The 27,778-nt window shown below is 31.5% G+C and overlaps 1 protein-coding gene across 3 annotated transcripts in view; it reads left to right on the top strand.

Moving 5' to 3' along the window:
• Positions 1–27,778, top strand: part of PCDH10 (protocadherin 10) — a 61,589-nt gene that overhangs the window by 14,973 nt on the left and 18,838 nt on the right. Inside the window, exon 5 of one of the 3 annotated variants that reach the window (XM_030313063.1) lies at positions 23,633–24,221. The exons of 1 other annotated variant lie outside the window; for it this stretch is intronic. In XM_030313063.1, the coding sequence (XP_030168923.1) occupies positions 23,633–23,652 (20 nt within the window). In that variant the 3' untranslated portion in view covers positions 23,653–24,221. Of the gene's footprint in view, positions 1–4,244; positions 4,487–23,632; positions 24,222–27,778 lie in introns of those variants that run through there. One more of the 3 variants, XM_030313062.1, reaches the window with a different exon arrangement.

The raw sequence follows: 27,778 nt of genomic DNA, 5'->3' as shown, positions 1-27,778 counted from the left end.
AGTATTGAAATGTCCAACATCATAACTGATGAAATTTGGATGCTAAAGTCCTAAAGTTTAGCTCATACATCTACACACGTTAGTGATTTAAAATAACCTAAAATAGTTATTATGTGTGTTGCTAGAAATCAAAGAATTCATATATCATTTAATTAAGAAAATTAAGATTTTTTTCCATATTACTCAGATATGGTAGAATAAATTCGTTTTAAAAAACTATTTTTTTTTTTCTGTTTTAGCCAGCTCACACCACTCAAAATTTAGGGTTTGGGATGAAGCGTGCCCTAGGTGAAAAAGAAGCAAAAATATAAGTATTTTGTTGTTTTTACTTATACTCTCCTTAGCTATTCGTATGACTTCAACTTTTAGTGTTTAATATTAACTTAAAATTACATCATGAGCCCGATATTAATAGACATAGTCAATTTTATGGTTAATTTAATAGTATAAACTATAAATCAAAACCATGCCTGACCATTTTGCCCTCCAAATTCACATGGTGGTAGTCATTCATATTTGTATTATTTATCATCAGGAATGGAAGTATTCTCATCTTCTAAATTGAAAGCATGTCCCTTACGTAACTAAATTAAAATTTTGACATCTATAACTTATTTTGAATCAGAATGTTTAAATAATTATTGAGATAGAGTTTTATTTTGCTAAACATGCATTTAGTTCTTTAGTAAACATAATGTACATTTTGATGTTGAGAAAAACAACTGTATATTTGGTTATTTTTGTAGAGCTCTAAAAATAAAGCCTAATGAAGCTACCACTGCCATTTATAAAATGATGAGGAAATGGTAATATGCTTAATAATACAAATGAGATCATTGTCTGTGCCCAAGGACTTCCCGTTTCTATACTTGTGATTGCAAAATTTAAAATTTAAACTTGCAAGAAAACCAACTTTTACATAAAAGTACGTGTATGCACATGTTAAAGAAAGTAGTTTCTGTGTTTCTTTTTTTAAAGAAATGCTCACATACAGCTATATTTTTTCTTTTTTTTTCCCAATGTGTAAGAAAAGATCTGTGAAGAATATACGTGATGCATTTAATGAAATGAAAGTTCGTTTTTAAATCAGGAGCGATTTTGAAAGTTTCTATTAATACTCGTTAGTCATGAACACCTTATGAGCTTGTTTGCTCTTATTTTTGTTACGATATTGTAGTTTGTTAAAACTCTGGTAAAAACCAAAGGGATACACTGAAGGACTGAAGAAATAAATGTAAATATGTAGAATATGGTCATATTCAAAACTCAGTGTTTAGATTTATCTTAAAATGCTGATGAATTTTAGCTTGGCTTTACCTTTTTTAGAATAATAAGAAATTCTAAAGTATCCCTTTAACTTTTAATAAAAGTTAATCATTGTTTTGAACACTTATTAAAATGAAACACAAAAAATATTACCTGGACTTTAAAAATAACATCACATTTTATAGTGAAGAATTCATGAAATTCTTTAGTATTATAGACACCTTATATAAAATCAGTCTTTCAAATGACACATCCTGAATAATATCAGCAAATAAAGAGCATAAAAATAGTTTAAGTTCCAGAATAGTTGATAAAAGCTGTATTATCAAGGTAATTTAGAAAAACCCAGTAGTTAAAACAATTATGTTATTTTTGCAATCATTCTTGCTTATGATTTTGGCTACACATTTTGAACATCATCACTTAACGATTGATTTTGTCAGTGGATGAGACATATCTTTTGGTTCAAATAAGCCTAAATGAAACAAAGGATTTCAGGATTTCAGGATTCATTATTTGGAAATTTGATTTCTTGTTGATAAACATAATCAGTGCCTAAGAATTGGCAACAGTCAAAAGACAATAACCAATGAAATTTCATCTAAAATATATTTGTGAAAATCTTTTTTTCATTAATTTGAAGGGTCATGAGATAATAAATTATGTTGAATGAAATGAAGAAATACAGTGACATAATTAATTTTTAAATACTGTATTCATGAAATATTCTAGGTTTCTAGAACTGTAAAGAACGATTTACTGAAGTGTCATGGTCCATGTTGTCTTCGTATTACACGTCATTTAGACCAGTCCGTGCATGCCAAAAAATTACGAGCTGTCTCCTGACCTAATTTTAATTTTGCCTACTTTTTGAATCCCCTTCAAACTTCAATTCAATTTGCTCTTAACACAAGAAAAGGTGTTAGAACTTTTGAAACATTCCATTTGAAAAATTGCTGACACTTTACGTAGACTTCTTTTCAGTAAACGTCATTTTGAGAAAATTCTTTTGGGCATCGATGTTATTTCTATGGTGCACTTCAAGTTTTCAGTTGATTAAAATTGTAGAGCATGTTTTGTTTAGTCACATTTCTTTCAATCCCTTCATTATCTCAATCTGCCTTCTGTGAGTTTTCTTAATCTGTTGAACTCAATAGTGTGGTAAGAGTGTACATAGGATTCAAAATAAACAACTTCTCTTATTGGCACACAGCACCCTCATATTTACATATCTTCATATAGTGTTTTCTCTGGGATTTGTATATTCCTATAATGTCATAAACATAGCATCACTTTTTCAAATATTAAAGTCCACAAAGAAGCATTCTTGTATGTGGCCTTTTTAACATTCCTGTCTCCTAGCTCCATACATCACTAAATAGATGCACATCTTTTTCAGGAATATTTTTTTTCCTAGTACTTATGTTGTTTTCTGTTCTCTTTGTCTCCAAGTTGTGTTACTTTTCTATAATATCCTATTTCTGAGACTTTTGCTCCTCTCACTCTTCTCTATAAGAATAGCTCTAGATTTGTGAACCTAACTTTCTCACTTTTTTAGTTTATCTCTTTGTGACAAATCTCTAGTCTTTGAATCACACCAGTCCTTCTATTTTTCATTAAATTCCTTTGTTTAGTGATTAAGAATTGATCTTTCATAATCGACATAATTTACGCACCTCAACTCCGTGAACAGGAAACAAATGATAACTCAATCCCAGTTCATATTCTTTGCATATCTATTGTTAGATTTAATGTTCACTGAATTTTATGATATTTTACTTCTTTGAAAAATGATCATCTGTTCACAACTGGTATCATTACTCCAGTTAGCTGATGCAGCAGCTGCCTGGAACTTTCCTGTAACTCCAGATAAATGAGATATTATAATATTATCTTATTTCTTCTTGCGTTAAGTAATGGTCTACCTCAATTAATATGATTTACATCAAAAGCTGTAAAAATCTTCTGAGGTGAACAGTTCATTTGTACATCTATACATATGGCAATTTCTGTAGGCAATTTGTTTTTACTTATTCAGACATCAGTGCTTCTCTGTGACTTATCACATGTCATTTAAAATGTGTGCCTTTGGGTGCATTGGAACTAGTTAGTATCCAATACTCTCTTGGCATATTGAGACTCATTACCCGGCTATGCATATTATAAATGCTAAATAATTATGTGATGAAAAATGAATGACTGGCTGAATGAGTGTTTTTAAAGTATCCAAATAATCTTTAATGCTCTCATTATACTTTTCATTTACACACACGTCTGCAGTTGTTTTTAATCTCCAGGCAAACTTTCTTCTCTTCTAATTTTTAAAATATGTTTTAAATTAGTTGTATTTCTCTGGTGCTATTACCTTCAAGTTTTTGTAAGGGGAAGTAGATCGTGAACTCATTCAAAATATTGAAATGCACCAACCGAGGTGCTTTGTTATGGATATAGGTGGAGTTTTTCTATGCTTTGAGGCTTCCCTTTGATTCATTCTAAGAACTTATATCCTAAAAAAGTGTTAAATTTGTTTCATACCTGTTAGTTCTCTTACAATTCTAAGTACTCCCCTTTCTTACCAGGTCATTGAGATAAGCTTTTTTGGACATATTTTATTTACTGACAGCTCTCATGGTTTCGGTCCCATCTTTCATTTCTTTGTAAAGTTAATAGATCCAAATTTTCCTCTGGTATCATCACTTGTTTTTCTTATATAATTCCCATGTAGGAATTACTTATTTGCATGTTATTAATTCTGTTTTTGAATTCACAGATATATAGTTCAGTAAAATATATATTTAAGGGTATATAGAAAGAAACTTAATTGCTAAAAGTAATTTATATCTTTATTCAGTATTTTACACTCCATGTGTGAGTGTCCATCAGTTATTTAAAGCAGTTTATTTGGTGCATAATTTGCATTTTATTGAGCAAACATTTAGCATATTAATATTATTTATATACCTGATTTTATATTACAGATCATTTCCATCCTCTTTCTTATTTTGTACATTGGAAATAAATCCATATAAGCATTTGTCCGCCATGTGAGCCTAACAAAGGAAGATTATCAATTAAAATATAAATAGAATTATTCAATGAAAAGGATTATCTACCTGGGATTTTTTCCTGCCTCATCATACTGAAGATGTGTGGGTCAAAATTTAAATGCATTGAGTTATAAAGATATTGTAAAGAAGTCTGGATTATATAAATTCAATTGCTTATAAATATCATTAAACATTATTCAATACTCAATGTGCCAGACTTTTTTTGGGTGAGTCTGCGTCTTCTGAAGTCCTTTTAATAGGAATCAGATAGTGTCATTTAGATACTAGAGCTTGGAAACTGTTTTGTACTCTGAGGTTTAGTGTTTAAGATTAAATAATACTCTCAAATCAAGACTGAACTTAACATAATGTGAGTCAATTTAATGTTTCCCAAAGTGTAATAAAATCCTGGAAGTTTTGTATCAAGGTTCATAAGACTTCCTAATTACTGCATTAGTGGCCCCTAATCACCTACATCAGTTTAGGTGGGGACAGTATAGAAGATTTGGAAACACTGAATCCCGAAAATGTAATTACATACAAAAGGACACGGATGAAAACAAATTATAAGCTAGAAATTTTCACAGATAAAATTCAGGGTTTTATTTCTGATTCGTTAACTGATACATTGCATGAAATTATATTTGTACCTTCTACCTAGGCACATACTGTATTCTTTCTCCTGGAGATATATTTCTTTTAACTGTGAGGATTGAAAAGAGTATATGTGAACTTCATTTCAACAAATTTTTTATAATCTGGCCAGTAGAGTGTTATTAAATAATCAATGACAAAAAACCCAAAACCAAACCAAAACAAAACAAACCAAACCAAAACAAAACAAAACAAAAACTACCACTGACAGCTTTTAAGTCATTGAGCTCAACAATGAGCTTAACAAGTGATTGTAAATCCTTTTTCTGTGTTCTGTAGTCATGATTCTGTTATATGGATGCATTTATGCATATAGACATCCCATATAGAAGGATTATGTCTTTCATTTAATTTAATTTTTAATTATATCTATCAGTTACCCGAGAAAGAACAGAGCATGATTATTTAACTAATGGCTACTTCAGTATCAGAAACTGTTAAACATGAGAATTTGGCACTTTTTGAGAAACAGATAAGTGGCAATCGGTTTTGGTCCGTTTCTTTATTTTTTAAGGTGCTTGGTGTACTTTTTGAGGACCAGTTCACATTGCACATTAAAGCAAAATTGACCTGTAGAGGAAATAGGTGTCTGTATTACGAGGAAAACATTATTTTTGTTGTTTGCAAAAATATTGTAATGAATAGGACTTATTTTCCTCTTTTAATGTTGCTATCAGCCAGAATCCTGTACCAGATTCCAAGTTACCTGTGCTGGATATTTAATCATATATTTTATACTTCCTAGAAAAGTGACTTTGTTTGTGATCAAGTGTCCTAAGGTTTATATTTATGCCAGTCACTATATTTCAGCTGAAAGTTGGCCAATGACTGCATTATTCCATAAAAAGCATAGTTGTAAATGTGTTTTTGTTAAAATCTTCAAATAAGTGCCTTAAAGAAGATGAAAAGACCGAGGCCTAGGAGAAATACATAAATAAAGCCAGTATCAAATATATATTTCTTGAGTTAAATTTTGAATCACCCATGATAAAGAAGTAGCTATGGGGAAGGGTCTGTCTCATAGCTCACTGAACATATCATTGGGTTTTGTCTCAAAGTACAACACATGGTAGAAAGTTCGAGTCAACAACGGCAACAGTAGAATAAGCATACATGTTGTCTTGATGGTATATACCTGATGGTGTACATAAGATGAAATATCTCACTTGTAGGTTTAATCAAAATAGTTTTAGGAATAGGTCCATAGAAAGGAAGGTTAATGTTCTAGTTTGACAGTTGCTATCATTTTATTCTTAGAAAATGTATAGAAAATCTGGAGGCTAACCTGTAAAATTAGTATAAAACCATGGTACTTGTTCTCCCCACTGTTGATAAACCTTATGCAAGAACTGGTCCTCTTGCCAGTTACTAATGGTGTGGGTTTAAGTTTTGTTTGCCAGAGAAATACTCCTCAGATGATTACACTGGAGAGCATGAAACCTAGTTTTGTTTTGGTAGATGTATCTTGATTCTTGATTTACTTCAAACTTTTTTTATGAGAACTATGGTAATAGAAAACAATACTGCTCGGAGCTCGTAGAGTTCCACTAAATTTTACTTTTAAACATTTTAAAAAATGATGGGTAATTTCAAGCATATAAAATAGAGAGAATAGTACTTAACTCTCCATGTTCTCCAGCCTAAACAATTATCAGGTTTTGGCCAAATTTATTTCATCCAAATGCTAACATACTGTCTTTTTCCTCACAGTCTTAGAGCAAATCCAGGGTTCTGACTGCTTAATCCATTACTATTTCAGCATATGTTTATTAAAGATGAAGTTTATTTTTAACATCACCACAAGAACCTATTCCTCTTCAACAAGAAAGTTTTTACTATCATTGATTGTCTAATTATTGTTCCCATCTCCATAATTTTCTCATAAATATTATTTACACTTAAAATTAATTTGATTCATGCTTGAAATAAGTTCCATACATGGCAACTCATTTTTTATTTTTAAATTTTTTATTAAAGTATAATATGCATATAGAAAAATACAAAAATCACAGATGTATAACTCCAGTTTTTACAAAATGAGCTCACGTGTGTAATCAGTGGCCACATTAACTGGGTCGAGCAGCCAAAACATTACAAGTACCTAAAAAAGCCCTGTATTCTGTCTTCTTCCAGCTATGACCACCCCAGGGGGTGCCACTATCCTAGCCCCTAACCAAATTTAGTTTTTCTGGGTTTTCAATTTTATATAATTTGAGTAAGTGGAATAGTATAATGTATTTGTTTCACTAAAATGTAATAGCCAGTTATTCTCTCTGTTAATACAGGGAAAGCAATCAGCAGAGCCTAAAATGTGTAAGCTAAAAAGACCAGTTAACATGTATTCTCCTTGAACATGATTTATCTTGCTATTTTTTGGAATTCTTGTCATATCTAGTCTTTCAGAAATGCTTGGTACCTGTCTTTATACCTTTATTTTTGATTGAAACATAATCTGTTAACTTAGAGGTGTTTTATAGAAACAAATATTTAAATATATTGATTTGAATACCAGATTAAAACAAGAGAGTAGAAAAATCGTAATGTCTGTATTTCACATTTCTTTGAGTCTAGGTTAGAGGACTGTGGCAAACTGGCACCCATGATGCTGAAGGGAGAGTTAATAAAATAAAGAGATTAACATTTTGGAAAATAGCATATCTGACTAGAGTTTAAAAGGATTGAGGGACTGTGAATTGAGAAGAAAGGGGAGAGGTGACTTAACAAACATTAAGTGCTTAAACAAATACTACACAGATAAGATAGTGATCGGTTAATCTGTCTTTATTGAGAGCAGAAAAGAGAAAATGGATCTATATTGCATCCTGAGAGATGTAAATTGCACATTATGGGAAATATCCTGACCCTGACATTGGTATTTTCTCCTGAGAGATATGGAAACACTTTACCTAGAAAGCTTTACAAACTACAAACGTAGTCATATGTCAACTGTGATTTGGTAGAATGGCACTTTCTAGCCCTGTGATGTACTTCCTGCAAAACACTTTTCCCGGCATTGGGGCTGGTGAAGGAGTGAAAGGGATGAGGCTCAATTTTACTGGAGGACAAAGGAAAAGCAATTGAGGAAGCCTAGGTTTTTATCTATTTCCTTCCCTTCCTGTTTCTATATAGATGACTTCTTATTCTTTCTTAGAGATTCTGAAAGGGAAAAAAAATTGGTTTCTTAAAGCCTTTGATTCCCTCTCACACAATGAATTGCAATTGATGATTGACTATCCAAGAACAGAAATTGAGAAATCATAGTTTTAGAAGGAAGTTTGGGGAAATGTGTAGAGGGCAAAAGCTAAGTGTAAAATGTTTATTAAATTATTGAATATTTAATTATTGTTTATATGAAATATATAACATGGATTGTGTCTATTAAAAGTATGCATTACAACTTAAAAAATGTGAAGCTTCACATTATATATGATAATTTATAAAAGGAAGACAGATGACTATAGATTTTAAATAGCTTACTTTGTCAAATATTGAATCTTTATCAAGCTGACTTATTTCTCTTATAATAAGAATTTTCCCCTTTTGGTATCCTATTATCTTCTGCTGAATTTTAAGGAAATCCCTGGTGTCAGTTACTGTGAAATGGCTCACAATTAAACAAAAAATGAAACAGCTGTTAATAATGATTCACAGTCAAGTTGCCTACTCCTTAAACCTAGTAGTCATACAAGCTTTCTTAATTATATTGGAAGATATAGCAAGCTGGCTATATGTGATCATTACATTTTGGGTTTTATTTTGGAAAGTAAATGGAGCATTAGCTTGGTAACATGAAAGCAGGAGTTAATTCTGCACTTAAGAAAATAAAATGAGGGGCACCTGGGTGGCTCAGTTGGTTAGGCGTCTGACTCCTGCCTGCTCAGGTCATGATCTTGCGGTTTGTGAGTTCAAGCCCCGCTGACAATGGGGAGCCTGGAGCCTGCTTCAGATTCTGTCTCTCTCTCTCTCTTTGCTCCTCCCCTGCTCACACTCTGTCTCTCTCTTTCTCTCTCAAAAATAAATAAACATTAAAAATAATTTAAAAAAAGAATAGAAAATGAAAAGAACAGTGTAACAGTAAATTGTATTAGCTAAACATTGAGTCTAAATTTAATAACAGTACTAGCTACTACTGAGTGCCCATTTTGTAGGCACGAAAAGATGAAATAAGACACAATAAACACTGATTTCGTAAATATACAACCAGTGTTGTAAGGGGATAGCGCTTCTTATCAATCAAGGGTCATGAAATAATTTTTGAATTAGATACATTCATATTTTATGATTATATAAATACACTTAATTTTATAGAGACAAAGGGATTATTTGGTATTAGACAATGTAGAAATGGCTTTTGTTGATGGATTGGAGTGAATTCTAACTCCTTTGAACTTGAATTAAGCTAAAGATTTGGGAAAATGATATTTTTTAAATTATATAAGGAATGAAGACAATTATTTCTCAAATTATAAAAATAAAGTATTGACTCATTAAAATTACTTAGAAACTTTTTTTTTTTAATGCAGACTTACTTAGAATTATTTTTAGGAAATACTTGACATTAAATAATTTAATTTTCATCTCTCACATTTAAAATTGAGCCTGGGATCTAGGGACATAATCCTTGAGAACTTCAATTGCTTGCTTTGTAGGAATTTTTCATAGAAATTATATTTTCATAATGCTAATAGAGAAAGTGTGCTGATATATCTAATATGGGGAAATGTTATCTTCCTCTTAAATAAAAACATTTAATGTAGTTTATGAAGGGCATATTATATTTCTTTGAAGTTAATTTTAATTCTATACCCTTCATTAATCTTTCAAAGTTTTTCATATTTCAATTACTTTCTAATTTCAGAGGATGTCAATAGGTCCCACTATTTGTAATACTATTATTTATTATAAAGTAGTGCCATGGCAGTTTAGAACTGTAAAAAAGTTTTTAACCAGCTGTTTTAGGCAGATCTTCCCAAGCTACTGACAAAAACAGTATGACACACATTCAAGAAAACTTACAGTTGAGCACCAGCTATGTTCTAGGCACAGTAATTTTCAGTTTTGTTTGCCCTAGAGCATAGATCAACATACTCAGATCAGGTCATCTCAGTGTCACCTGCTCTGCACCATTCCAGAAATACGCAAAAGCATTTTTAATTATTGATATCCTCCCACGCTATACTTCATGCTAACTACCAGCCCTCCCTCTTTTGAGATAATTTTGAAAAAAACAAAAATGAATAACCAAAACTTGGCATTTTCTAACACTAGTGAAAAGTTCTCAATTTCCTTTAAAATGTACATGAAACACAGCCTACTTACCTAGTTGGATTGTGGTCTTAGCAAATACTTTGAAAATACTCTAGTCTTATTATTTTCAGGTAGGTTTTCCTAAGCATCACTAATTTTTTCCCCATTTTGACTATATGGGAACATGGAATTTTTAACTCCAGCAAATATCACTTTCTGATTTTGTTCTTAAGGTATGTACATACTTGCTTTGGACTCATAGCCTACTACATAATTACAAGAGTAGGTCTTTCTGTCTGTCCTCATATCAGAGATGTGATGTGGTATAATTAAGAGCTCTGGTTACAGGGCCAATCTACCCGGGGTTCCAATACTCATCCAGCCAGTTACTAGCTGTGTGACCTCTAGAATTCATTTAACCTTCCTGTAACTCATTTTCCTCATCTGTGACATAGATCCTCGAAAGCTCATTGTAGAGATTAAATTATTTATCATATCTAAAGCAGGGAGTGCCTGGCCCAAAGGAAGCACTCATTAAGTGTTCAAGGCAACCATATATTCAGTTAAAATTGGAACAATGACATCAGCCTGAGTATGGAGAAAATTAAAATTCTGGCTTAAATAGAACTAATTATGCTTTCTTTTACTCCCAGAGAAAAATCAGACTCCAAATGTTCTTTTCACGATATATCACTATGTTACATCTGCAGTATATATTCTTCCACATAATACATATGTTTTCAAAGGACAGCATCCGTATTTTTCTTTTTCATCTGTAAAACCAATGAGACAGATTGAATAGAACCAAAGGTATGATGCCCACTAAAGACTGGGTTGTATTCATTTTGTGGTGATGTTAGTCACAGAGCATGATTATAATTTAAAAAAATATATATATTCTCATTATTTTACTTAACTTGTGTATTTACAGTGAGTAAATACACTTGATCATGTACAACAAGCAGTTAAAATAATTTGACAAAGAATACACTTTTGAGACAACAGATTCTTATTTTGGTGTAAGAAGCAGCATATTATATTTGAAAAAAGAAACCTTACGTTTCTTGGGGCTCCCCGCCCCCCTTCCAAATTTTAAGTGGTACAAATAGATGCCCGTATCTAATTTGACATAATCTGCATCTCGACAATTATACTAGCCCATTAGAGTAAATTCTGGCCTTAGGACATTGTTACTCCAAAAAGTTCTGATATCTCTGTGTAGATGACACAGATGCGCCCAAATCATCACACAAAGTAAATGAGAACAGTCTGCTACTATGTGAAAATAGAGTCTTTCTAGAAGATATCCCAAAGACTCTGCCTGCCCTAAGTCAGTATTTGACATGCAGGAACTCCAATATTTCCCTGCCTCTTTTTCTGCCCTAAAATCCTATTATCTGATAAACCGAATTCTCTCACCCAGCATTATATTTATATTTTTGTAACTTTGTCTTTTAAAAATAACATAAGACTAGTAAATGATCTTACCTAGCCTCGTTTGGAGAAATTCTTAAAAGACTATCCAAACTTTACTTTTTGTTTATGGTTTATTCGTCGGGCTGTCTTACGTAACTCGTGATTTTATGTTTCTCTGTTTTCTGTCCTCTGCCTTCCTGTACATATCCCATATATACTGCCGTATATGTACATTGCTATTTTGCCTGAATAACAAGAGACTAGCACTAGTGATGAACTAGTGATTGAAGCCTTACTCAATAAGCAAATGAAATAAGTTTTCTGTCTCCATTTACAGATGATAAAATTAAGAAAAAGGGATGTCCAGTAACTTGTCCATGGTCTGATGGCTAGCGAGGGAGAGCTAGGCTTTTTACTTGAGACCACCTGATTCTAGAGTAAGCATTTACTTGTAACCAATTCACTACTTGAATCCCAGGCTTAAGAAATTGGACACTATTCAGAGAGAAGTCAGGAAGGATGTATTGTACGGTATTGTTTTGCATTTTGTTTTATCAGCAGAGTGTATTCCAGTTGTCAAGCTTCGTGGCAATAAGACCCCGGAGGAGAATGACAACTGAAGTTTACTATTAGAGAAATTAAAAAAAAAAAAAAAGGAAGTATTAGAATTCTAAATGTAGCAATAAAAGATAAAGAAAATAGTTATCAAGGATGGTTGTGAAATCTTCTGACTGAATGTTTGGGAAAAGGTTGCATCCCTCTTATATACAACTACTAAAGGAAAGGGAATACATTTTGATTGAAAAACTAATAACCAGCTAGGAACACCCTTGAAAGGACAGTTCAATCAAATGGAAAAAGATGAAAAATTATGTATCAAAAGCAAAATATATATCAAAAGTATGAAATTTTTTACACAGTGTCACAGTTAATTGTGAGACTGTAAAAAAATGTGTACTTTTTGTATCAAGATTTTTGGAAGTGAAAAGTAGATACAAGGTAAGGTGATAACTGAAAATTCTAGTAGGCAGAGATATGACAGGGGTTAATTTTGGATAGGAAAGATTTGATCAAATGCATGTGACCTTTAATCACTTAAAATATATTATTTTAAATGCAACAATTAAAATTGTTCCTGTGTCTTCACTATTTCTGTGAATTGCGGACCCAGATGTTCTTAGGGTGAGCTTTATTTGTGAGTGTCTCTTTGAAAGAATAAACTCAGGAGCCATATTTTATTTACAAAATTTTGGTTTCATGGTTATAAAGTAAATTTAATGTTAGGCTATGAGCATCATCTGCCTTAATTTTTCTTTGTTAAAATGTGTGTGAAAAACATCCCACACTGTTCTCTAGGCGCCTAGTTTTATTGCTGCGGACACTACCCGAGGCTTGAGATTTGGGACAGAATCACTTCTTTGAGCAGGTCCTTTCACCAATTTTTGTCTTTCAAAATTATCTTTAATATTGAATTATCAGCTCCAAAACACCCAGGCAGTCATTTGATTGCAAAATAATTTATTACATTTGGGAGATTTAGGGTGGAATGCAAATTATTTCCAGATATGTAAAGTATAAACCTCTCTGCTGGGCTCTGTGAGGAGACACAGGTATACTTTCTTCTGCATTCTCCAAGCCCGGTCCTATGTGCTTAGTTCACCAAAATTAATGAAGATCCCTCTGTTTTTCCATCTGGCTTCTACTGTTAAGTAGAGTATTAACTTATATTTATAGACATTTGACTTCGATAGTCCTCTAAAATTTTTGAGAAGCTCCCTGTTGTGACCACAATAATGTTCAGTAGCTTTATAAGCTTTTTATGTTTAAACCCTGCCTGTAGTTTTGCTGTATGTCATTCAGTGATTGTCAGCTTCTTGTGATTTGACACATTCTATTCTCTTTCTGGAATGCTCTCTCACCTACAAAAGCACTCCTCACCACATCTGTTTGGCCATCTCATACTCGTCAATTAAGATTCAACTCATTTTACTTTTTATTTTTTATTTTTTTTAAGTTTATTTATTCTTGAGAGATAGAGACAGAGCATGAGCAGAGGAAGGGAAGAGGGAGGGGGAGACACAGAATTCGAAGCAGGCTCCAGGCTCTGAGCTGTCAGCACAGAGCCCAGTGCGGGGCTCGAACCCACGAACCATGAGATCATGACCTGAGCCAAAGGTGGACGCTTAACCGACTGAGCTACCCAGGCGTCCCTGATTTTACTTTTAATAATGAAGCCTGTCCAAAAAGAGATATGCATTCTTCTTGTAACTTCTTCTAGATTTTTATACATGATTGTTATTTTTAAAATATCTTGTAAAACATTGTTTTTACCACTGAATCGTTAACTCTTTTGGAACAGAATCCATGTGTATTCATTTTAGAGTCTCAAATCCCAGAATGATGTCTACAGCAAAGTAAACACCCATAAATGCTTATAGACTACATCAATGAATCAATAGATGAAACACCTTGAAACTAAGAGAGAACTTTTTTTTTTTTTTTTTTTCCTGTTTGGTTATCTAGGCATCTTCCCGACTTATGCAAATTAATAGAATTGTAATAATCTCTTAATGCCAAAACAAACAAACAATCCTCCAAACCTAACCATTTCTACTCCTAACATACTCTCCCCTGGGTTTCATCGATTTTTAACCTTCCATAATTTCTTTGTCCTTTTTATTCTGGCCTTAACTGTATTAGTCTTTTTATTCTTTTTTTCTGATTGATTACTTTTTCTTTAAAAACTCCCTAAGCCTCATGTTTCACCATCACCAACTGCTCGTTTAACTAATATATTGTTTCAATGGTTTGTTGTATATAATTTACAAACATATTTGTAAAAATTAAGTCAATATAAGATAATTAAATATGAACATAAAAGGAGATCCACTTTAAATACATGATTATGGGCAAGGGCAGGAACTTGTTAATAATACAGGATAACTATGGCTACAAGCAATTTAACTGACTTTCCTTTAGGTTTGGGGGGGGGGGTTTCCATGTAACTAACAGTTTTTAAGTCTTTGTTATCTTTACTCATCATCATTATTGCAAAAGTTATTTTCAAATTGTTTTCTTAGACAACTCTTTTTCTATGGCCTTGTGGCAACTGACTACCTCATACTTCTTTTTTCATAAGGTAGAATTTTGATTTTTTTGTGTGAGAACTTTATCGTAAGATATGTAGGTAGGTTTGTACATTTGTCATGTTTTAATAATGATATAGATATCTTATATATAAACATACACTGCCAATACTATTTAACCAGAATCTGTTGCTGCCCCAGCAAAGATCGATTATTTAAAATTTGAATTTTTTTCTAGATTTATTGTGGTATTTTTCATAAATACTAAGTGTCTAATATGACTTTTACTTTTATTTATTATGTGGTTAAATATTTACAGTAATTAAGGTTAATCCTATTTAAACAAAAGTGTAAAGTTATGAGATGTAACACAACTATTTAAGGATCCAAATCTTGTCATTTAATTAGTACATAACTAAAATTATTTTAACCTTTAACAAGCATAATGTGATCTTGTTTCAACAATTCGCATGTTTGCGATTATTTTAAAGGTGAGTATAGTTCACTGCGTATCAGTTTTCAAATCTTTAATTATCTGATGATAGGTTAAATTGAAAGGGCAAGAGGGAGGTGGTTTAATGAGTTTCTAGGAGATAACTAAAATTAAAATGTATACATAGGCTTAGATTTTAGAATAAATGATTAAAAATTATGTTACTATGCAAAAAGAGAAAGAAGATTTGATCTAATATGCTATATCCACATCTCATAAAAACAAAGATTTCATTCAAAACCAAGGTTACAATTTAATCATGATACAAAGAAATAATTTAAATGACAATAAAGATTGCCTTCGTGTATGATATTAAATTCATTACATATGAATTTATATTGTAGATAACTGCATTTCATTTCTCTATCTTTTGAATTTTATTATTTTTATTTATTTATTTTCTTCTTTGAATTTTCAATCTTAAATTAAAAAAATTGTTATTTTAATTGTAAATCATTGTAGACTGAAATACATATGAAATTTAGGAATTATAGTGTTATAAAATAATTAGAAAATGTAACGCAACATGTTTTTCTAGAAAACACTGTACCATTTACCTCAGTAGTAACTAGTGTCACCTGTGGTGTCATGAAACAGATGCTTTAGGATAGGGCTGCCAGGTTTAACAAATAAATGACATGATACCTAAATGTTGCATGGAGCTTATGTATACTAACAAATTATTCATTATTTACTTGAAATTCAAATGTGAGGGCATTCTGTATTTTATCTGGCAATCCTGCTCAAGGCGTTATGGAAGCCCATACGTAGTCTTGGAGTTTCTGACATGGTTGAGTGTGAGGGTTGTTTTCTGAATACAGAAAAAAACAGTGGTCAGCTTTCACTTCTCAGTATGTCAGCATTTCAACCCCTATCTGAGCCTGCAAATTCCTCTTTTTAATCTGCTCTTTGTTTACACATAGAAGCAACTGAGTTATGTTAGGGGAAATCGGATCATTAAGTATATCAAATATACAGCCATATTTTTATACATAATTTCTAAGCTGTGTGTATCGTGTGTGTCTTTTTTGAAAATAAATTTGTGTGAATTGTGTCATAAGTATTTTATTTCCCAATCCTGAAGATTTTGCATTTATTTTCATGGCTTAATTATCTAAGGTTTTACTTACATTATTTTGAAATTGTATTTGGCTTAAGTAGGTTATTAGTGGTTAATAAATTAGATACATAGCTATATATTTTTAAATGATGGTTTTATGTATTTATTTTTAAAGTTTTTCCTATCTTTCATTGCTGGAATTTATGATTAGTTTTCATATAAAAGACAAAGGTGCACACATCACTAGTAATTGATCTAATATTGTGGTACAATGATGTTTGTTGCAGATAGGTCTATGTACATAAGACCCTTATACCTGTAGGAATGACAGATCCCATTCAGGCATTTTTCATGTCTTCTGCTTTGAAAATTAATGCTAATTGCGACCTTACAGGGAAATAACTAATTTGATCTCCTTATAATGTTGTTTTGAAGAAAACTAGTTGAAATATAAGCGTCTAAATGTCAGTAAATGTTGTTGCTCATAATTGTCAAAGAAAAAAGAAGAACCATTTATTCTGTAAAGGAGTATAAGGATATCCTCTTAGAATTTTAGATACATAAACTAATGTATTTGTGTAACTTAAATGAAAGCATCCTTTGTCATTATTAAAGCAAGATAACTGAGTGGCTTGTCTTCAAGAGATATTTCAAGGGTACTTCTTTATTACCAACATAAAAAAAATGTGGTTTTCAAATAACTCTGGAACAAATCATAGTGTTCATATTTTAGTGGATTATGATAAAGGATTCCAGAAAAATGTTTGATGACATTATAAACATAGAGGGCAATATATATTAGAGTTCCATTGCCTAAATATATGCTGATGTGGGATGGAAGTATTAAAAAACTAACTGAATCCCCAGCTTTGATTTTAAGATGCCAATGATGCAAGGTGGTTTTATTCATCAAGAGAGCCTGACAGAGTGGCCAATGTGTGCTAGGTATTGTCGCCTTCTACTATTTTTCCCCTCTCAGGGAAAATTTCTTAAGCCTCTAAGGCATAATTTTCCACGTTTCTAGATGATTCCTTCAATCTGTAACTTTTATGCAATACCTTGTCATAGTGGGTTTTTATTTTTTCATAAATAATTTAAAAGCTTAATGGTTTTAATATTTAAAGAACAGATATTTAGAATACTGACCACTCTTGTGTTTAGATGGAAAAATTATGCATGATTACTGTGTTTTTAGATATCTAGCTTGAATCAATTTAGATAATGATAATAATCAAAGTGTATTGTCTAATTAAAGGAGCTGATACATGATCACTGGTTTTTGCTGTAGAGTTCAAAGCACTCTTAATTAATTTAGCTAATTAGAATTAAAGATTTGAAAAACAAAATTGAGTTACTATAATTGTACAGCTTTCCTGTTAAAAATAGTAGTGATAGTTGACATGGTCGCAGTAACCCACAGGGTAGATATTTTCTAGTGAACCAGTTGTAAACGTACCTTTGTGAGAAGGTCATTTTAAATAACACATACCCATATGCACATAAACACACACAAGTATATAGAAATTTCTAAAAGCCTATGGATCCTCTATCTAGAAAGAACCCTTGATGTTTCAGGAGACTCACGTCCTCATACAGAGTTGTGTGAGGGTCATGATATATGTCATAGTTGTGGACTGTACTTGTGGACTAATAGAAGCTCCTGTTTTGAAGGTTGTTAAATCTTTTAAATAACGATAAAGTTTGGCTTGAAAATAAATTTTGAGCAATGAATTCTGAAATTTTCCCTGGTAGTAAATTCAGGGCTTTGTACCTCTATTTGATCATCATGATATTGGGAGCACATTCCAGCTTATAAAATAAAGTATCTTTGTACATAACCATTCTTAGTGAGAATATGAGTCCTAATTCGTTTTTAATCCATAGCCTCAAATTGGTATATAGTCTTTACCACAACTGAAATATAGCAGTATTGGTTACTTTGGATTTTTAGGGGAGATGGTGACTGTTGTTAAGTAACAGAAATCCAACGGAGTAAATTTTAAAGATCTAATTGGCTTTATTAAATGATTCACCAGTTGGACAGCATCCGATCTGGCAAATACAGGGGGACCCTGAGGAATTGTACAAAATGGAAGGTTTTTATAGAAGAAAGGTGGGGCAAGAAAGTTATTAGCAAAACGAAGGGAAGGAAGGAAAGGATTGTTCCAGGCAAGGCTGCTTTCCCATAGCAGGGGTAAGAAAGGGATTTATCATGCAAATTACCTCATCTTCCTTTGGGGAAGAGAGAGGGCCCTTGTGTCCCTAATCGCTAATCAAAAAGAAAAGTTTCTTCTGACTGACGATTAACACTGGATTTCTGGGAGGGAGAGGTTGAAACTGCAAATAGATTAGGTATGAGGCTCCTGTATAGGAATTTGGTCCAAGTGATGCCATTTTGAAAGATGAAAACAGCAGGCAATGGTTTTCTTTTTAATATTTCTGAAAAGAATATGCTCAACATGCTTGTTTTCTCTCAGAAATGATCCATTTTGCTCATTCTTGGTGTAAAATTCTATACCACAAAACTACACTTGCCAATTACCTATCTCTGCAAACACCCATGAATTTAACTTTTAATAAAGCTTTATTAATTGTAAACTACATTGTAAGCATTACATAAATCTAAAGACTAAACTAAACACTTGGATTTAATACATATTTCTCGCATTGTTCTGAAGGCTTGTTTGAGTCACTCATTTTATACATTTTTCTTTCTAAAAAACTAATCAAGTTTACATATGGGAACCACTTTCTCCAGATGAACTCTCGTTTTCTAAATGTATTCTATAATCTCTTAGCTCTGTCAACCTAAAATAAAGAGCATACTGTTTGATGAAAGGAAAAAAGGAAATTTAACATGAGGATGGTGTGAATATTACGAAATAAATGTAAGACCTCAAGATTATGCTACACTAAGCTAGTACTGTTAGACAAAAGACAATATATATTATAATAACAGAAGGCTTTCAAGCTTTTTATAATTCATAATAATTATGCCTTATATGGATCTTAAAATTTTAAACCTTTTTGTCATTTTTTTGTGAAAAGGAAAGCATTTACAATATGGACAATGTACGATTATATCTTAAAATATAAAAACAAATATAATACTGTTCAAGTGGGAAGATAAAAGACAAATCAAGCAGTGACCCACTTTTAATAGTAACCTCTACTATGCTTATTTCTGGACTTTACTGTTAAACAGAAAAAAAATACATTTTTAAAGAGAATCCTCAAAAATGTCTCAGGAATAAGATAGAGGAAAGTTAAATGAATTGATTATTCAGCTGGACAGATCTCTAATGGAGACTTCCTTTTAAACGATCTTTCAGTTTATGATATGCTTTTACTCAGGACACAGAGGGCAGGTGTTTCTGACTTCTAGAAGGGGTAATGGGCTTTAACTTGTCTCTGCTAGTTTCACTTTACTTATAAAGAAGTGTCCTGACCTTGAGGCTCATTAAACTTTTGAATGCGCTCTGGAGTAGGTTACTGATCTCAGTATCTGGAAGTTTTTCACTGCACTGGAGTCTCAGTCATTTGGGATATTTGAAGGCTGTTCTTTCTTTCAGTCACAGAAGTAGGTTAGATCACTTCACACGTTTATATATTTCTTTAGCTTCTGTGGTCCATACTGTCATAAAGTATAAAGGATAACTTGCTTCCTGTTATGCAAATATAGAAATGTGAATATTCTAGTTATTTAATTTTCATTTTAATATATTATACTAAATTATTTTTCGGCAGGCAAATTATAATATTATTCATGGTATAAATAGATTATCAGCACTTTTATTTTTACAATTATTTCTGCAGCATACATGCTTATAGTTATTCTTCTTACGTCATTAATCAGAATTTGTAAATGTCCCAAAGTTTAATATCATACTTTACAGATGATCAAAGGCAATAACAGGATGACACAATATAAAGAAAAATATGCATCGGGGCGCCTGAGTGGCTCAGTCGATTGAGCATCCGACTTCGGCCCAGGTCATGATCTCACGGTTTGTGAGTTTGAGCCCCGCGTCAGGCTCTGTGCTGACAGCTCAGAGCCTGGAGCCTGCTTCGGATTCTGTGTCTCCCTCTCTCTCTGCCCCTTCCCAGGTCATGCTCGTACTCTGTTTCTGTCAAAAATAAATAAACTTAAAAAAATTACAAAGAAAAATATGTATCATAAAAGTGTCATTAAAACCTATATGTTAAATATATACATACCTATAATGTTAAATATATGCATACATACATGTATGCAAAATTATAAAAAAGGAGATATTTGAATATCTCTTTTCCATTAAGAGTAATTTTTTCATCCATAGTTCAGAAAATAATATAAAGGTCTTAAATGTAAGATTTTTATGACTCACTTTGAAGAATAAATGAAGTGAATGAATAAATTGATATAAAAAAGAATACCAACAGTCCTTTGCCTTTACTTTAGATTTGACTGAAAAGAAAATCTTTCATCTATATCAAGTGACCAACTCCTTATGTATGCTGATGAATAACTAGGGGAAAAATGCATTCGTGAAGTGAAGAGAAAAAGCAAAAAAAAAAAAAATTCAAGTACGCTTTCATAATTCTAAAACATATGTAGAATATATCATAAAGCATAGAGATTCAGCGTATTTGACCCATTCTCTCTAGCCTGAAATGTTTCAGCAAATGCATACCCATAATAGTTAACACTGTGGAATAACTGTCCTTGGCACTGACTCTAAAATGTAATAACATTGCTTTTATATATGTATATATATTTGTGTGCTGCATGTCCAACATTAACCCAGACAGCCCCCAAGGACAATGAATATTCAGTATTCAAAATCAGCTCTTAAAAGGCTTGAAACAAAATGTATGTGACTATAACTTTAGTAATAATATTTCATTTTCTCTAGTTTATCTGGCACTACTTCACATTTGGGAAATTTGATGCTGAAATAGAGGAAATCTTTCCTTCCCATCCTACTTGGTTCTGACCTTCAACCTCAGCCTTTACGCTTGTCCTATTCAGATTTGCATTCCTGACTTAACAGATAGGTGGGAGGTGGTAATTTAATAAAAGGCGGTTATATTATTCATACAACTACTTGAAATAGGTGCACTTTAAATAAAAGCGGCACACAAGTAACCCTAAGCAGTAACTAAAATATGCATTTTAAATTTATGTTGAGATTTAAGGTATCGAGTATAATGTGTGCTAAACTTCTGTGTTCTTAAAATTCTGGACTGTTTCAGTAAAAACAATTTGTTTTTGTATTTTGACTACATGAAATAAACATGTAATATCCATGCTAAAGGGTTTCTCCAGAAGTATTTTATAACCTAATGAGAAACATTTTACTGATTAAATATGTGTTAGGTTGACTAATTTCTGCATTATACTGCGATGTGCTTTTCGGTATATTAATTTTTACACATAATAAATTACTCTATAGGTTGTGGATAGGTCACTCGAGTTTGTTCTGTCCTCGAACTACTAGAAAGTTGTTTCTTATAAATCAGTAGTTTAAGAAAAAAAAAGTTTCATCCTGTAAGTAGTATCCCCTCCTTATTTTGAGAAAAGTAGTATTATTTGCAGAATGTTCATGTGTCCTGAGTTATCCATGAAAGCACAAGATTATGTCCTGTGCTTCCTTTTACTCACACAATTATTTGGATTAGACAGTAAATTATTTGACCCCTGCAATTATTTGTTCAAATTCATTTTACAAACCTGAATTTCCATGGTGATTAGTTATTGTAATTTACTGAGGCTTTTAAATTCTGATTGGTATAAACAAAATATATTTAAACTAGATATATTCACGTTTATCATGAAACAGGGAATTCGAATTCAAGAACATAGGAAAATAAGATTTGATTGCTTAAAAAGAGGAAAATTTCTATTTTCTTTAATAGAATATTCTCTATAGCATTATGACCAGGTAAGTTATAATAACTACCATATAATCCTGGGTTGTAGCTAACTTGTTTTATAATTCATGATATTATATTACAAAAATATATATATTTTGATTGCTCAATATGAGTTACCACCAGGGACATGTAAATATTCATTTTCACTTTATTTCTGTCAATTATGATGCCTGACTTTTCCAATTTTAGTTGATGTGTCTGCTAAATGGTGACCTAGGGAAGAAGTGTTTGGTGATTTGTTCAGAAACTGAATTTGTGAGGAAAAATAAATGTGAGAATTGGGGAAATAAATTAAGAAAAATATATTAACTAGATAATCTACTTGAAATAAATGGAAATACCACAGAAGAAAAATTATTCTGATCAGTATGTTCTTATGTTTGTGTTAAAAAAAAACAAACAAAAGAAACAAAAAAGCCAACTATTTACCAGATTGAAATAATCCATTTATGCTATTTAATGTAATTCTTAATTTTTAATTATATTTTAATTTATATATGTATATATATTATTATTATCGATTTTACACAACAGAATTGCTTTTTATCACAATTGAACACTATTTTCCGCACATTTTCATTATATATCTATTACACGCCAGATGCTGACCCAGACAATGCAGTTTCTGCTCTCATTGTGCTCATTGCCTAATATAAAGATTATAGAAAGGTAGGAAGAAATATCCGTTATCATTATAAATAAATAAGATACTTAAAATCATAAAATCTAACTGATTGGATTTGGAAATTCTACCTCATAATTCAGTACATTTTATGACTGGACCAAATTCAATATCTTTTTTCCTGCCACCCTTTTATAAGAAAACAGATTCCTTTTAGGGAATAAATTTATTATTATTATTATTTTTGTACACATTAAAAGGTTTGGTTTTTACATAATATAAACGATGAAGTAAAGTAAAACCAGAAAATGTGAAGCATTTTTTAACTTTTTAATTACATCAACATTTTCTAGTACAGGTTTCTGTATGATATGTTGATTTAATATATATAATTTGGAATTTTTTCAGTTAAACGTATAACCAGTTATTTGTAGATATTCTAATGACTCATTCTAGAATGTTTACAGGCCACACTTTTTTTTTTCTATACTCTGATCGTGCATAAGTAATGAAGTGGGGATTGTTCTGTATGTAACTTCAAAAGTTTAATCTCCACATAATTGGTGCTTGATATATAAAACATACCTTTCCCACACAAAACTCATTTTCTAAAATACCAAAATTGACATTTTTAGAAACCCACGCAATGGATTGACTTGACAATTAGAAACCAAGGCTAACACTGAAATACTTTGACACGACGTGGGTCTGGTATAGGGAGACGACTTATTTCCAGTTGTATTTGTTTCTTTTCCAGTAACATGCAATTCTAAACTCCCAAACGCAGGCTCCTTTTCTTAGAGTATTTTTCTTTCTTTTTCACAGCACGGAAAAGGATATGCTAGTCAATTCTACAGGATTTACCTGAAGCAGCATGATTTGCACAAAGTCGACCAACAAAAGCATCAACTTTTCAACTTCATTATCTTGGCCATCAGTTAGTTGTGTGTAACCGAGTACTAGATTGCCGGCGGAGTCATCGTGGCCAATTATAGGACCTAATTGCTCTCAGCAGGCCTGAGAAATGAGTTGAAATGTGCAGAACTGTAGAAACTTTAGAGGCAACTGCTTTTGCCTCTCCGATCAGTGTGTGCCTGTTTACAGCACTATATATCTTTCTCTCTCCAAATGTCACTGAGCCCTTTACATGTTTATATTCACCACGAGAAGCCAGTCATAAAGATAAAGGAAATTTGTGCATTATAAATGCAATATCACTGTTTTAAACTTGACTGTTTTATATTCTTTTTGTGTGATCAAGTGTTCCCCGAACTATTCCAACTTTACAAGACAGATTGTGATTATGTTCTTTTCACCTGTGGGTTATAAAAAATGTTGTATTCTGAAGACCCACAAAATATCAAAGACATTCTGTAGTTTATACACCGTGTTGCAAAGTGTTTACTGTACTATTTCAAAGCTTCTAAATAAATATAAAATATATATATTATATTATATAATTTTCCTAAAATGTGGTACAACTCAGTTGGTTTTTAAATGGATTCATACAGTCCACATCATATAGTAAAGTGAAGGTAATTCAGGGTCCCAAAGATAAACTTACTAAGAAAAGAATAATCATTAATAGTTTCCTCCCAATTTTCATCTTATACAACCCTGTTTTTCCTTGTTTAAAAGAAAATGAAGCTCTAAGCTACACAATTTTGTCAAGAACTTGTACTGAATTTTCAATGCCAAAGATATAGCTGTCGATGTTATCAGAAGAGCACTGAATATGTAATATCAGAATATCTAACAATCTACATTCTTTCGATTCTATTTCTATGGCTTTGAATTTAGAATCATTTAAAGCTTTTATAAAGAATCTATAAATCCACCTGTATTTGTTGTTAGAAAAAAAAAACAAAAACAAACACTGGGTGTCTGTACATTTTGTGGTGTAAAATACGTAATTGAGATTACTATTTTAAGAAGTCCTCAACCGTATAACTCACACAGAATTTTATTTTACATAGTTTTACATAGTTTTGTGACTCTTACTAACACATGAATATAAAATCTATTTATAACTCTATATGAACATATAGAGATATATAAGTATCTGAACTGGTAAAGAGTAACTATAAGATATAAGTGATCTCTAAATTTAAAATAAGTTAAATAAATTTGGAGATAGAAATATGGTACATTATTGTTTCAGTATTATCTTACATGTGAAGATTTTATAGGTTAAATATAGTCAGTGTTTTATTAATGAGAAAATTCTTTGAGTCAGCCTTGAAAAGTTAAGCTTGCCCTTTATTTTCATGTCCACGAAGTTAATTATTAAATTCATTTAGATGTATTTTCCTTTCTTTTACATAGTTTTCTTTTTACCAGCTGTTGCTTACTGCTTAATTAAGAGAGAAATTAAGAGAGAAAAATCAGAGGATGTGAGATAATCTTAGCAAAAAACAGAATTCTCAAAGCTCCCTCCTAAGAAAGTCTTCAAAATTTCTAAATGTTTGCCCAATCCAAATTACAGATCAATTTTGACACATTTACCTTAACTGCTAACTGATCTTCTGGATTCAGTGATAGTTTGAGCTGTGCTATGTTATTAAAGAGCAGACTAAAGCTTAACACATAACAAATGTTTCCCACCTAGTTTTATGGTCACGTAAATGGGAATATTTTCCTTCGATTTAACAATAAAATGCATACATATTTTTTCAGAGGACCTTGATATGTAGATTTGAGTGATATCTTGGCATCACTCATTTGACTTATCAAATGACAGAGATTAATATGTCGTAATCCCAATCATTTTATCTATTGAAGTATGTGTAATATTCCAGTCTTTTGGGGACCCTTTAAAAATACGTAAAACCAATCCATCGCATATGACACAAAAGCACATACGTTCACAAAAGTGCAGCAGTAACATTTTCTCAAACTTTTGGCGCTACTTCATTAAGATTTTGAATGATAGACTATTTTAATAAGGATATGTTTCTATATAATTTAGCTGGAAAAATGTCTGTTTGTTGTAATTGCTTTTTAAACAAGAAAATGATTTTCTTGTTGAATCACTGCTTTAATTAAAACCTTTCATTCATCATTTTCCAATTATGGCGGAAAACACACATCCATCTGCCTTATCACATGCATTAAAAATAAGGTTATATTCATTTCATGTATTATGTTTATATTCATTCATTCAATGTTAAGAAGGTTTCTTTAATTATTTAGACTTTTATGTCATCGTATATCATCTCCCTTGAACAAACTTCTTATGCCATATATTTACGCATTCGTTTTTTATATATCATAGGAACAGTTATTCTAATTTACATTCTAATTATTAAATTATATCATTAATCAACAAAAACAAACAACAAAAACAAGAAAATTTTACCCAATTTGTGGGAAAGATAGAATTTGCTAAAATGCTAAACAGTTATTAATCATGTGTTGTATCCAGAATAAATCAGAAGTTACCAGAGAGTAATGATATAATTTTAGCTAATTGGCTAGGATGTTTTCTACCAAGGAGAGGGGGACTATAAAATAGAAAAATGCAACCAATCAATAATAAAGGTTTACAAAAAAGCATGTATTAGATTACCATGAAAAGGAATTTTAGAATAGTTTTTCTGTTTAATCTAGTCATCTTAATATCCAGTCTTACATAATTTCATACATATCAAAAAATACTATCTAAATTATTAGATGACATTTCATCAATAAATTACTTCAGAAACGAATGATCATGACATTTACTCCTTGATAAACACGGTTCGTTCTAAAGTAGTAAAAATGTCAAAATATTTTCCTGTGGAAACAGTGTCTTAACGTTTCAAAGGTATGTCAAACGACAATTTTTAGAAATATTTCCTCCACGTGTAAAATTCTAATTCTTATCTTGTAAACATAATTTTGTGAAATCATTTTAAATCAATATTTAAGTATCACATCATAATTACTTTACAGATATAATGGTATCACTCTAAGTGTATCATCTTTCTTGGGAATTATTGAGAAATATGTATATTTTGTTTTTTGAAGATATTAAATGCAATGCCTTTATCAAACATTGCAAATTAAGTACTATAGTAGAGGATTTAAATATTTTAATTACTCCCGTTTCCTTTTAATTTCCTCCTGTTTCATTTCTCAATAGTGTTATAATTTGCCGCCGGATCTCCTGTACTGTAGAAACCTTCTTAGTTCTTCAATAAGAGGAAGAAAAAACATCCTCACAATTCTCAACATAAACTTTAATAACTGTCTATTAATTATGCCGTTTTAACTTTACAAAAATAGTTTACTGGAGTAAAATTAATATTTAATACGACTACTGACTCAGAATGTTGCAAATGTTAGGCAGCATAAAGAAAATTGCTTACGGTGCTGACTGATCATAGATAGCACTGTTATTTGTCATTACATGTGGTTTTCTTTCTCCCCCTCGTATTTCTATGTGTGCTTTTAATACCCGAGGAACTCAAAAACATTTAAAATCTTGGTATACTTGATAATTTTTCTGAAAATCTTATATTTTTCATATTGCAATTTCTTGGGTTCTTTATCTTTTTCAAAACTCTAATTTTGTAGTGGTAAAGGCTTTGCACTTAACATCCTTTTTATGTTCCTTTTTAACAAGGAAAAACAGAAAATGACAAAATTCCATATTTTTTATGCCATGGAGTAGTAAAATTATTTTATATATATTGTTAGCACTTCAAGGACTATCCCTCTGCTAGGTCGAACAAAATCCTTATACAGTAATTTGTGAAGCTACTGTTCAATAGAATATTTTTGTTTCTTCTAAAACTTGGCATAGGTTTTAGATTATAGCATTCTATGAGAATGCTGGGAGATGGGTGCCGCCAGAGTATTGCAGGCAATAATATGACTAAAATTCTAATACCTTTAGTGTGCATGCATGTATTTCTAACCACTGTTATTTTTTAAGTATTTGTAAAATTAGAAAAATGACTTTTATTTCTTGAAAACTTGTCACATGCT

Source organism: Lynx canadensis, chromosome B1 (assembly GCF_007474595.2).
Source record: "Lynx canadensis isolate LIC74 chromosome B1, mLynCan4.pri.v2, whole genome shotgun sequence".
Lineage (NCBI taxonomy): Eukaryota > Metazoa > Chordata > Mammalia > Carnivora > Felidae > Lynx > Lynx canadensis.
Note: the sequence above shows the minus strand (reverse complement) of the source record. Positions and strands in the feature narration are given on the sequence as shown.